General features: G+C 49.4%; 1 protein-coding gene across 3 annotated transcripts in view; it reads right to left on the reverse strand.

Moving 5' to 3' along the window:
- Window positions 1-13,069, reverse strand: part of CUNH1orf116 (chromosome unknown C1orf116 homolog) — a 28,996-nt gene that overhangs the window by 14,899 nt on the left and 1,028 nt on the right. For 2 of the 3 annotated variants that reach the window (XR_004988726.1, XR_004988727.2), the window contains exons 1-3: window positions 8,650-8,835; window positions 5,817-5,991; window positions 2,727-4,598 (exon numbers count right to left, since the gene is read on the reverse strand). Coding sequence is in view for 1 of the 3 variants with exons in the window: in XM_036442324.2 (XP_036298217.1) it covers window positions 2,983-4,598; window positions 5,817-5,991; window positions 8,650-8,754 (1,896 nt within the window). In the remaining 2 variants the exon portion in view is untranslated. Of the gene's footprint in view, window positions 1-1,761; window positions 4,599-5,816; window positions 5,992-8,649; window positions 8,836-13,069 lie in introns of those variants that run through there. The other variant, XM_036442324.2, reaches the window with a different exon arrangement.

Consider the following 13,069-nt stretch of genomic DNA (forward strand, 5'->3'; position numbering starts at 1 on the left):
CATATTATGATAATATGATTCTTTCCTTCCTACATGTATGAGCATGGATCAAAGGATGGAGTGGTCATCTCACATACACATATTATAGACTCTGAAATCACTACCTCCAGCTCTAACTCATATCAAATAGAGCCTGTTCTCCAGTCCCTGACCCGTCCTTCCTTCCATGGAATAAACACTAACTTTTGCATGCCTGCCTACCCCCGGGTTACAGGGAGGCCTCTGCCAGGCCATACTTCACACTGTGAAGAAAGGCATCTAAGGCATGCTTGGGCCCATCCCCTGACCTCTGTGCAGGACTGCACGTAGGCCTGCCCCACCGAGTCACAGGGCAGGACTTCCAGAGTAGCACCTGAGTGGTGATTCAGAGGAGCAGCTGCCAGTATGTCTGAGGGCACAGACCCCACGTGCCAGGCTGAGAGGCCTGTATTTGGCAGGTGGTTTGTTCCCAGCAGTAGCAAGACTGCAGCAAGGTATTACAGAGATACAAGGTCAAGTGGAAGTAGAGTTGTCACTTGGGTTTTTTAAATCAAATGACTTTTATACACTTTGATCCAAAATCCTTCAAAAAGGGATAAACCCCGAAGACACTTACCCCCCACCCAATCAGTGCAAGCTGAATGAAGAGCAATCCTATATGGATATAAAAGGGAGAGAAATTCCACAGGTGGCTCTGACATCACCTACAGGATGGCAGATGTCCGTATTGGTATCCCATTGCCCATCTTCAAAGTGAGGACAGCTAGTTTATTTTTGAATTTCAAAGACCATCTGTAGAGAGAAACATGCTCGTTGAAGGATAAGGACATGGGACACATGGCATCTTTCAATAACAAGGGAAGGAAGGCGCTCAAATGAAGGGAATTGGGGAAGTGGGCATGCCACTAGGGTGAGGCTGCAGGGATGGAAGGCAAGCTGTACGTAACTCTGCTTGGTCTGGAGAGTGGGGATTTAGTAGGAGATAGTCCTGACCAACTTGTGTCAGTCAGCCTTGAGTTGGTGTCAGGGCCTCAGATTCTTACCAAGGCTTACTTTACAGTTAACCCCAAGTTTCCCTATTTATCAGGGCAATTAACAAAAAATAAAGTGATTGTTCTTCAGGTTGTGTCTTGAAATATACACATGAAGCAGATCCACCAAATACATCGTGTCCACTCAGCCCCTCCGGGAAGGGGACTTCTCTCTTTTGGGGAGTCTGTCATAAGACTTGGCTTGACCAACTGTGGGAGTTCCTATGGGTTGTGACAGACCAAGTCCTCAGCCAGGGCCAGGAGTAAGGCACCAGACTTTTGGGTGTGTGTGAGAGAGTACACAGAAACCATCACACCCACACCCCACATACCACAACAGGGTGGAGCGAGCCACTAGTCCTTACCTTAATCTTCTCATCATGTTCAGAAATGCTGAGCTTTGACAGTGCTGGGTTGGCTCCTAAGGATGCAGCCCCAAAATGCTCAGCCAACCTAAAGGACACCTTTCCAATAAGAGCTTCCTTCCTTTATCTGCCCCTCACATCCGGGGATCCTAGATTCCAACCAGGTCACAGCCACGAGTCCCATTTATTTCCTAAGGGGAAGTAGGAGTCATGTCTCGCCACGTCTGATCTGCAAGCTTGTACTCACAAGCTCACACCACCCACCCAGATTACCGTCTTTTGGCATTTTCTCAAGTTGCATAACTTGGTCAGGAAGTTTGGGGTTAATAATGACTTACTCTACTATTGTTTTTATTTTTATAAAATAAAAAGCCACACATTAAATATGACACAACAGCATTTAATCTCTGATATTTCAGAAGACGCTTTAGGAGTGAAAGTCCCGTGGGGTGCTGTGTGGATGCATACAAGTACATGCAGCCTGGATTGGGATCAGGAGCCCAGCTCTGGCCCCAGCTCTCGGCTACTAAGTGGCATTAACTGTGGATGGGTCACTTCCCTTCTCCAACAGGGTTGGGTTTGAGCATCTGTAAGGCCCCTCCCAGCTCTGATATTCTATGCCTAACTAGCAGAGAATGTACTGTGTTGATTTTCCATAGGCGCTGAGGAAGATAAAAACTACTTGCAATAGCGTGGCAAGACCTGAAACAGTTCTACTGTAAGTACCGAAGCCTCTGGGCTCGGGCTCCCAACTCATTGTTAGCCCAGCCTGGGTCAGTCATGAGCAGACTGAGACAGGAGCAGAAATCACAGAACCAGGGACCACGGCACAGTTTATGAGGGCATTTACCAAGTCCGTGGACAAGGACCCTCCCCAGCAGAGGAGTGCACTTTGGCCACTGATCCTGCCTTCTCAGACCAACAAGAGCTCTGCTGCTCTCAATCCACCAAGAGTTTTTAGTTGCAGGAACATGTCCTATCCCTGGGACGGGGAGACAGTGAGAAGGTAGCAGGTGAAGAGATAACCAACTCCTCTTGGCTCCTGTCCAGAAGGCCAGCACAGAGAGAAGGATCGAGTGAAGTATGAGCCAGTCTCCATCTATCACAGGAATTCTGGAAGACCCGCATTCCAGGTGATGCTGCATCTGTGGCACCAGCACATCCATGAGCTCCTTTGACTTTTTTTTTTTTTAATCAGGCTTGGCCACCCCTCTCGATTCCGTTCTGATTAGGCCGATTGCTACCCAATGTACAAAAATCTCCAACATGAGCAGGATTCTCAACGATTCCTTGTCTTATAAATAATTTCAGTGATATATACAGCCTAACACACACACACACACACACACACTTGTGAAAATCATCTTCAGGATGATTCACCAGGTACTCATTGGCACAACCACCCTAAATCTGAGCATAGGCTTGGACTCCAATCTCTCCCTCCTCTTCCCTTCAGAGAGCAGAGCGTCGTCGGAAGAAGCCTCCCCCAGCCCAGCCCCTGAGCAGCGAGGTGGACAAGGCTCCTGGGTGGAGCCCTGAGTGCTGTCTTGTAGGACAGGAGGCAGGGACGAGGTTGTGCGGGCAGTGCTGGTGGGCAGGGCCTAACTTTACTCCTTCCACAGCCCCAGCTTCTTCAGAGCCTCCCTTCTGTGCTCATCAGGGACGCCTTTGGGGGAAATCTTGACACTGACACAAGAGGGGCGAGGTAGTTTGTCGCGGCTCTGTCCTTGGTAAGACAGGCGCTTGGCGCTCTGCTCGTGGTCAGCCAGCCTGCTCACCTGAAACCCTGCAAAGTCCCTCCCGGTGCCCAAGGAGGCAGGGCGGGGTCGGGAATTACGTAAGTCACTGGGTGAGATTTTGTTCAAGAAGGGGTCTTTTCCCAGGGAGGTGCTGGTCTTGGAGCTGGGGTCTTTCTCAGTCGAGAGGTAGCTGCTCAGCCCCACCCCTGACCGCTCCAGAGTGTTGGACTTGAAGTTCATCTGTCTCAGCCCAGGGATGCTGCTCTCCTGCAGAGTCAAGGGGCTACCAACCCCGGGGGCCCTAGAGATGGGAATTGGCATGGACTTGGCAGCTGGAACCTTCCCTGGATTGGGTTCCTGGGCAGGAAGGAAAACCTTGCCTGGAATAGACCCCTGAGCTGCAGCGGGAGCCAGGGCTTTCATTGGAGAAAGTCCCCGGGTTGGAGCAGGAGCAAACGCCTTCCCTGCAGCAGGCACAGCTGCTGAGACCTGAGGTGCAGGCTGAGCCTGGGCAGGAGCTGGAGCTGGGGCGGGAGAAGGAGCCTGAGCACCAATCCCCTTGTGCCTGATGGAGCTGGTGGGCTTACTTAACTGGGGGCTGGGCTTCTCTTGGTCCTGGGGCAGCCCCAGCTTTGCTAGAGCTTCCTTGCGTGCTTGTGCTTTCCTCTGCTCCTGCAGTGAAGAGGAGACCAGGCCGGAATCGCCTGGGGCGGCCTCGGAGTGGCGGGACAGCCAGTGCTGGGGTTCACTGTGGAAACTGCTTCGGCTGCTCTTGAGAACAATGTTAGGGGGCAGCTTCCGGGGCTTAGGCCCTGTGAGGGGAGCCACTTGGGCATTTGGATCCCGCCCTGGTGGGACGGAAGCATCTGTAGCTCTGGTGTTCTGAGACGACATAGCAGGAAGAGGCCGAGGTTGTCCCGGTGATCCTGTGGAGCCTTTCTCGTTGGCGTTTTGGGACATGGCCTCTAAAGAAGTCTCCTTTCTCTTCGGGGGGCTGAGTGACGTGAGGAGCTGGGGCGCGGGGGTCTTCTCCCCTGGCCCCGTGGGCAGGCTGTCTTCCCCACGCTGCTCGGGCTGGGAGTCCCGGAAAGCCTCCGGTGGGGGGATGAGAGTTGTGTCTAAATCAAGGGCGGCCTCCTGGAGCCCCACGGGAGTCTGGCTGGGCTCCCTGTTCTGGCTGAGCTGCTCTTCCTTCGGGTCTGGGATGACCCTCTGGACTGGAACCTGGCTGGGCTTCCTGCTCTGGCTGAGCTGCTCTTCTGTGGGGTCTGGGGTGACCCTCGTGGGTTCCCCCGGCAGCTGGCTATTCGTCTGGGCGGTGCTTTTCCTGAGGTGCTGGTTCCTGGCGATGTGGATATTGCGGGGGAGGCTGTAGGAGCCGGATCTGAAGCCCAGGTCTTGGGGTTCAGGCAGAGGGGGAAAGCTAGACTGGGTTGCTCTCCTTGGCTCTAGTCTTTGCTGAGCAGCGGTCTCCTCCGGATGTCCTGTGAGGGGCCGGGAGAGCAGGCAAAGAGAGGACAGAGGTGAGAGCCCTGCTGCTAAGGGAAAAGCAAATATTCCTTGAACTCTGATCTCTAATTTGCATGGATGGGTTTTGTTTTTTGTTGTTTCTTTGCTCTAAAAGGGGAAGCACTCTTGTCTGGATATCATCTAGATGAGCAGATCGATACTAATAGATTCCTTTCCACCAGGGATTAATTTTTCACAACAACTGGGGAAAGGGCAGCCCCAGATGGCTCCCTGTCCTGAACGCAGGTTCTTTCTAGCCCTCTACAGAAGCACCGGGGGTGGGAGAGACCCAGGGCAGTCCCCTAGGTATCTTGGGGCTCCTCAGTAACTGAGTCCAATGGAAGCATTGAACTCGAACAGCATGAACAGGTGATTGGCTCTTGGGCTCCACCTTCTTCCTTCACATCCCTTACTGGTAAGTACCCAGATGATTCTGGGTAATGGCCAAAGCTGTCCCCACACCAGAGAGTGACATGGGCTCTTTCCTTCCAGTGAGCTAGTCAGGTGCACCGGGCCCACTGGGCCAGGGAGTGAGTCCGAGGTGGCAGTGAAGCCCCGTGTTCCCATTGACTGTCTAGCTTCAGGACATTCTAACACATTATCAATAAATATTTGCTAAACGAATGAGTGAATGATTGCAGCCTTGGTTCCAGTGGGTCTCTTCTTAAGCGGAAAATGCCCACCCCACCCTGGGACATATGGCCCCACACTCACGGCCACATCATATGCCACCCTGTCTCTCTTCTAATGAGCCTCAACACCACTGGCTCTCCACACACTCTCCCCAGGGCCTTAACATGCCACCCACTCAAGCTAAAGGGGCCCCTCCCTCTTCTTATCTCCTGCAGCCTCCACCTCTGGGTCATCCAGATTAGCTCCCCAGCCTGACTCAGACTCTACAGAGCCAACCACCCACTCCTCCCTCACCTCTGGGGTTCTATCTATTTAGAATTCCTCCATGAGTGGGTGGCAGCTGGTCAAACCCTCTCTCCCAGGCCTCTGACACATATAGACAGGCACAGGAAGCTGGCTGGTCAGCACACCCTCCTTCCCTCCAGGGACAAAGCTTTCGTCTGGTCAGGAGAGTGGAGGGGAGTGTGGAGCCAAGAGCAAACAAAGTAGAAAGTGGCCAGAAGGACGTTCCAATTTTCTGCGTTTCGCTAGAGGTGCTACCCCAGACAAGTCCCTCTTACCCTGGGGAGCGGGCTGGAGCAGGGGCAGTGCTCGGGGACTTTGGGGAGTTGTGGCTTGCTCAGACTCCTCCGTGGACAGTCCGCTGTCAGCCTCAGTGTCCAATGAACCAATGGTCTCCTCCAGGAAGAGCAAACACTCCTTCTCTTCAGCGGACAGGAAGTCGTAGCTGTCAGTCTGGAGTGAGGACAGGAAGAAGGAGAGGAGGGAGCTATGAGAGAAAGCTCAGCAGAAACTGGCGGGGCCTGAGAACCACCCTGCGTTGGGGAAGGAATGCTGAAGAGCTGGAAACCTTTCCACGGAGCTACTCTGCAAACCTGCTGGAGTTGCTTCCTGAAACTGTAGGCACCAGGGAGGGCAGAGACTGGTGGGCTGCTGTCCCACCAGCACCCGGCTCAGGTGGCTGGGAAGGCAAATGGCAAGAAGCCTTGCTTTTGCTCAGTCCTGGGGGAAATGCTTGGGAGCACAGATCAGAAGCAGCCCCAGGTTTCTCTGGAATTATTTGTTGCTTCTTTGCTCAAACATGTCACTTTGGGTGTCTCCGATTTAGCTCTAAATTATACAAGCAACATAAACATTTGACCTTCAACTTGAAAGGTATTGCTTTCAATTTTTCTAAGTACTGCTGCATACTTGACCTGGCATGTCAAGGACAGAATGAAGACAAACGGGAAACGCAGCCAACTGCTGGCTGCCAGGCCAGTGGGAACAGTGGTATGACTAGCCACAGATACATCTACCAAATAATTTATACTTGACTCTGAAATGCATTCCACACAGGATTTCCCTCCCCCCGTGTGTATTTACCTTCTTGATAGTATTTGGCTTTGTTAACATTCAAACGAGTGTGTGTTTCTTAAGCAAATAGTAACTTAAGGAGGGAGGGTGAAGAAATTGGATGAGTACAGAGGAATGGGGGAGAAAGCTTTTTAGTATTAAATATTAGGTAGATCATAAGTAACTGATTTGAATTATGGGAAAGCCCATAGGAATATCTAGGGAAAAAAAATGGTATGATCATTTCCGATGGTTACTGACCATGTTCTACAGGCCAGGAAAACCCATGCAATAGTCACTCTCCAAACAAGAGGTTGAAGGGAAAGCTAAAAGGGCAAATAGGAACATATGAAATTTGGCCCAAGTCCGTTCCTGGCATCTTTGTCCCTCTTTCTAATATTTGAGATGCTTCAGAGTTATATATTCTCCAGACCCACTCAGATGGCCAGGAGGGATTTTGGGATAGCCCTAAAAATATCCTGGGAGGAGGGAAGAGAGCTGCTGGAATAACCCTTCCAGTCCCAGACTCCTTAAAGTGCCATCTGTCAGCTGACTGAGTGGCAACTGACAGATGGCACTTACATTTCAAGGGGAGCCCTAAACATAACCCTTGGAAGCCCTGGAGCCAACTCCAGAGGTTCTCTGAACAAAGATCTTCTTTACCGCCTTGACAAAGATAAGCCAGCTCTGGGGTTTAACCTTTGTGGATGTTTCTTTTTGAATATCTTTAATCCCAGTCATACTCTGAGTCCAGTGGTATGTAACTATGCATCTTGACCTCAGCCTAACAGAAACAGAAAGATGTCTCTGTGGCCCCACTATGGAAAGTCAAAAAGAAATTATATACAGATTGCCTGCACTTTGGATTTTGTGTTTGTGCTGCCTTTTCTAATCCATTTTTACATATCAAAACTCATTGACAATATATATATATATATATATATATATATATATATATATATATATCCTCCTAATCATCGCCTGAGGATATGTTTTCAGCAATTTAAGAGAGAAGGAGAGAGAGAAATATTGCCATGTTGCCTCCCATACGTGCCCTGACCAGGAATTGAACCACAACCTAAGTATGTGCCCTGACCAGGAATTGAACCTGCCACCTTCTGTTGTACAGGATGAAGCCCCAACCAAATGAGCCACACCGACCAGGGCTCACTGACTATATGAAACATCCTTGACGTACAGTAGACACACTTATAATCCTTAAATTTTCAAATACCTCTAAAGCCACAGACTACAAATTCTCAGGTATTATTATGTATGTGAGGAATTTTCACAAGAAAGGAAAGCTTACATTTGGGTATAGGGCAGATTTGCTCTTTCACACTAGCCATGCAACAATTAAGATTTAAATTCATGCCCAGAAAAATTACAATTCCTTATGTGCCATTCACAAATAATTAAACATAGTGACTTTGGAAGAGTCTCAATCTCTGCTCATACATAGATGAATTCTTTTCTATAGGGAGAGAATGTGCTAAGTGCTATGTATACATTTCATTTACCTCCCCGCAAGAACGCTAGGAATTCAGTTTTAATATTACCCCCATTTTAAAACTAAGGAGGCGGAAGCTTAGAGAAATGAAGTAATTTGCCCAAGGTCATACAGCTCATACTAAGGAACCCAGATCTGTTTGGCTCCAGAACCCAGGCTCTTAATTGCTCTGGTCTCTTTGATCTTTTTAAAGACTGAAACAATGCTGCTAATTGCAGAGAACCTCAGGAACACATGTGCTATAAGGATCTGCATTCTAGTTTCCACCACAACCTCAGATCACTGGCCTGTTCTCTCATCTCCACTCAGACCCCCAACTCTAATGAAAACTAGGAAAACGTCTCACTTGTCCAACAGTGCTCTGGGGTGGTCCCACCCTACAGAACCAAGGGTGACTCAGAGACAGAAAGCATCAACTGGTGTGATTCACTCCCTGACAAGGAAGATGAAAGAGAAGGAGCAGTGAGCCAGGTCGTGGTGGGCAGGGTGGGGCGGGGCAGGGCAGGTGTGCAGAGAGCGGGCCAGGGTGCAGGACAGAGAGTACGTACAGATCCAGAGCGGGTGGAGGTGGCGCTCGTCATGCTGTCCCAGCTGCCGGTGCGGGTCACGGGTTCTGAGCCAGGCCCCTCTGGCCACAGCTCCCTCTCGGGCATTGCCAGAAGCAAGGTGCAGGGACGGCGAAAGGGGCTCCCAGAGGGGAAGCGAAGAGAAGCGAAGAATGTCCCAAGCTGGGCCTGAAAAGAAAAGAATCAAAGCCACGTGTGAGCCACGCCTGGGCTCCGGCAAGGCTCTGCCCAGGCCCTGGATAAGCGTGGCAGCAGGGACATCATGCAAGCAAAGTGTTGGAAGGGGCCGTGGACAGCCATTACCCAAACCCATCCTCCTCGCTCCCCCCAGCCTGCAGGGAAGGACACACAAGAGTCGGCTCACATACATGCAGCAGGACGGACTTAGGTGGTGTAGAAGCATGTAGTCAGAAAGGAAATTCTATCACTTCCCTTAGTCACCTTTTTCTGTGAATTAGGGAGCTTACCCTACATCCTCATTACTATAAACAATAAATATTATAGGGGTTAAGAGCTTGGATTCTGGAGGTCGTTGGATCTGGGTTTAAATCACAGGTAAGCCATTTACAGTTATGTGACTTGAGGCAAATGACTCTTTCAGTTTGTTTTTCCTCCACTAAAGCCAGCCAAGCCTTGGAGGAGAGTAAACAGCAAATGAGAACAGTGAGCATCATTTAGCTCAGTGGTCGGCAGACTCATTAGTCAACAGAGCCAAATATCAATGGTACAACGATTGAAATTTCTTTTGAGAGCTGAAAACTGACTTCTGCGCAAGGTATTTTGTGGAAGAGCCACACTCAAGAGGCCAAAGAGCTGTGTGTGGCTTGCAAGCCGCAGTTTGCTGACCACTGATTTAGCTGGTAGTAAATATTAAACAATGAATAACTAACTACTACTGTTCTTATAACAAGAAAAGGACAAACTCCATCTGGGATCAAAGTAAATTGAAGGAAGGGAAATAAGAGTTTAGAACATAAGGATTCAGGTTTAAATGGGAGACTATATAGGCTTGAAAGAAGGAGCAGGGCCCTTGATAGTACCTACGTCATAGGGTTGTCTTAAAGATACAACAATATAGTCCATGTAAAACCCTTGCACAGTGTATGGCCTGATGGTTAGCTAATGTTACAGTCAACAGCACCATCATCACAGCAGCCATTATCTCCCTATCCTTGGACACACATGCATAGCACTACAGTGGTTGGCACAAACCCAGTTTTCCTCTTGTGCATCACCCCCTCCATGGTTGAACGAATCCCAAGGAGGCTTCCTAACTTGTGTCAAATAAACAAGAAAAGTGTCCTAGATAGCGTCCTCCCAACTCCAACTCCCAGGGAACAACGTTTCAAGTTCATTGTGCTAATAGTAATAGCAAAGGAAGGCCGTCTTCCCTCTGAAAAGGAAAAGGATTTCCACATGCCTATTCCAGCACAGTTGGGAAGGCCAGAGTGACTCTCCTTTGTGAAAATGAAATTCTGAACAAAATAAAGATTAATAGACGAAACAGAAAGTTGAGGGAGAGGTAGAATACAAAATACAGAGTACAGTCTGTTTCTGAGTCCATATTCTCCCCATGACACATACTTTGTTTTCTACCATTTTTCCTACCTTCCAATTCTAGGTAAAATGTCCTAGGGGAAGAAAAAAAAAAGTGTCTTATTGAGATCTTGGGACTTGTCAGGTTCGGGCTGTGCTGGGTGTGTCAGTCTGCCAGCTCCCTAGAGCTGACAAGCCCAAGGCCTCACAGAGCTCCCCTCCTGCTCGGGAGAAAGTCCTCAGGGGGAGCAGGTGGGGAGGAGCAGGACAAAGGGAAATGAAGAGGGAAGATCCCTGATGACACATGTAGTTTATGATGGTCCAGCGCCTCTCAGGAGATAGAGAGGGAACAAGAAGGGACAGAAATGCCAAAGATGCCCAATGGTAAGTCATCACTAGGTAAGACAGTTCTTAGAGTTCCTTCAGGAGGTGAGCTGCCCAATATCTAGAACCCCAAAGAAACAAAAACATGAGAATCCATGTGAATGAAGTTCAGTCACCTCATATATCCACTCCATTGATGACTGTCTAGGTTCAGATAGTACTAACTCATTCTTGACATTCTGTGAGATTGACGCCATTGCAGAAAAGGGGAGCCATCTCTCATAAGATGAAGCACACAGAAGGCGCTCAAGAAATGCTAGATGAATACCTTGGACATCCATTTTAGTGACTGTTGAGTTGAACTATGGAAAGACTTCCTTTTTTGGCTTTTACCCTATTACTATAAGCGCAATGGAATCTGGCCAATGCTTTCAGTTAAACTATCAGGCACAGAGCATGCACTGTTTCTGAGAAGTGAGTATAGAACCATGTGGGATGATAGTGTTGCCGTAACACATGCAGAAACATAGTTTTTGCCTCCATTTTTTTTCTCTCTGGAAAATTGGGGCAGTACATATTGGAAGTGGCTCACTGGAATTAATATAATATTCTCTGTGAATGGGTGAGAGGATGCTCCCTCTTCCTTTCAGAGAAAATTACTACCCGGCTTCTTCCAAGCACACTTCAGTGTTTATAGTGTTTTCCTAGCCTTTGCTTCCTTCTAGGGTGCCTGTCCCACTCTCACTTCCCAACCAGGATGGCCTGAAGCGGCTGGAAGAGATGGAAACAATCTGAATAGCACTGCTTAAAAAAAAAAAAAAAAAAAAAAAAAACTTTAAATATGCTAATGAGATCTTCAAAATAGCCTGATAACAGGCAGGATGTGACCTACTTCTCCTTTCCAAGGAAAGCAAGGAATGACCTCTAAGTGTACATCCGGGACAGCTGGTGGCCCCTGCCCTTCCAAAGGGCATCTCAGACCGTCCAGATGCGAGAGGGCCATGTACCTAAAGAAGGTCATAGGCCGCCCCCGACAGCACAGAAGCCCTCCAGTCCCCCTTCCTTCTAACTCACACCTTGAACCCTGTACATTCCCTACTCCAGCTTCATGCTCCAAGGCCAGGTTTGGCCCCCACAACAGCTGTCTCCAAACTAAAGACGTTACACCAAGTGCCACTGAAGATGGTATCATCAGATGCTACCTAGCCATTGCAGAGGCAAATCCCAACCTGAAACCAAAGTTCAATGAGTCCTGAAATGCTCCAACCCCGTCTCCACACCTTTCTTTCTGACGCAGCCTCTGACCGGTGAACAGGTCTTCTCTCCCCACTCCCACCTCCCCTCCCTCCCTCCCTCACCAGTTTGGCCTGATCTGGATGCTGCTGCATTTCCTTCCACCCAACTTTACAACATTGAAACTTGGGGGCTATTTCCGGGCAACCATTGAAACCTGAGAGATTTCAACCTGATAAAAAGCCCCAGTGCAAGCACTCAGGTGAGAGGTTGGTATCTTTTAACCCTTGACCTCTGGAGGGCCGGACGGGAGGAGGGAATGGGTTAAGAAATGTGTATAGTTAGGGCTGGCCATGCAAAGGCACATTAAACATTAACCACGCCACTCAAGCCCAGCCAGGCCTCAGAGGAGGGTAAATAAATAGCATGTGGAATTCTGGCATCTGGAGAGGGTAGGTGGGGAGAAGGCTTTAGTCGGCCCCATTTCAGTTTTCTCTGTGCCTTCTGAATAGACTCCTCCCGCGAGCCACCCCACACCCTCCCAGGGCTTGGTCTTCCTCCCCAGAAGTCAGGGAGGTTACCTGTGTCCTTTAGACCAGGGGGTCTCTGCCATTCTACCCAGAAATGCACCCCAGGTGGGGGAAGATCCCAAGGAAACCCCCAGCATGTCTTGCATTGCCCTGCGTGTGCAGAACTTTCCGGGAGCACGCGGGCAAGTTCCTGCGTGTGTCACGGCCTCGCTCTAATCCCCCCTTTCACCACTGGGTTTGAGGGAAGGGGCTGGTATGCATATTCTCTGCACAAAAAGAGCTTTGTTGGAGACTGCGGGTTGTCTTTATTACTGACAAGTTCACCCTCCGTGGCAGTCCTCAGTCAGTGAGTTTGGGGGGCTGGTCCTGGGGTGTGGCGAAAGCGCCAGTTGCCAGGACTGCAGATCTAATCCAAGGGTGGGCAAAAGTAGGTTTACAGTTGTTCTTTTAAAAAAACAAAACACACAAAAAAACAAACCAAGAATAAATTCTGTTTCACATGTTCACAACTGTTAACCTACTTTTGCCCACCCTTGTATATTCACTCAGTTTGCGTCTCAGACACCGGGTCTTCCCGCTTTCCTCTTCCCTGCAGCAGGAGAAAGGAGGCAAAGGGCAAAGTTATAGGCCAGAGTGTACCTCCCCCCCCCTCCACCACCACTCCCCAGAGGTGGATAATGGAGAGCTGACTTACTACTCTGACTCTGATTTCTGGATTCAACTTCCTTGTGCAGGTAAACCTGTCAAACAAGCTGCTGACTGGGGGCCCTGCAGGAAAG

The sequence above is a fragment of the Pipistrellus kuhlii genome, unplaced genomic scaffold (assembly GCF_014108245.1).
Source record: "Pipistrellus kuhlii isolate mPipKuh1 unplaced genomic scaffold, mPipKuh1.p scaffold_m20_p_18, whole genome shotgun sequence".
NCBI lineage: Eukaryota > Metazoa > Chordata > Mammalia > Chiroptera > Vespertilionidae > Pipistrellus > Pipistrellus kuhlii.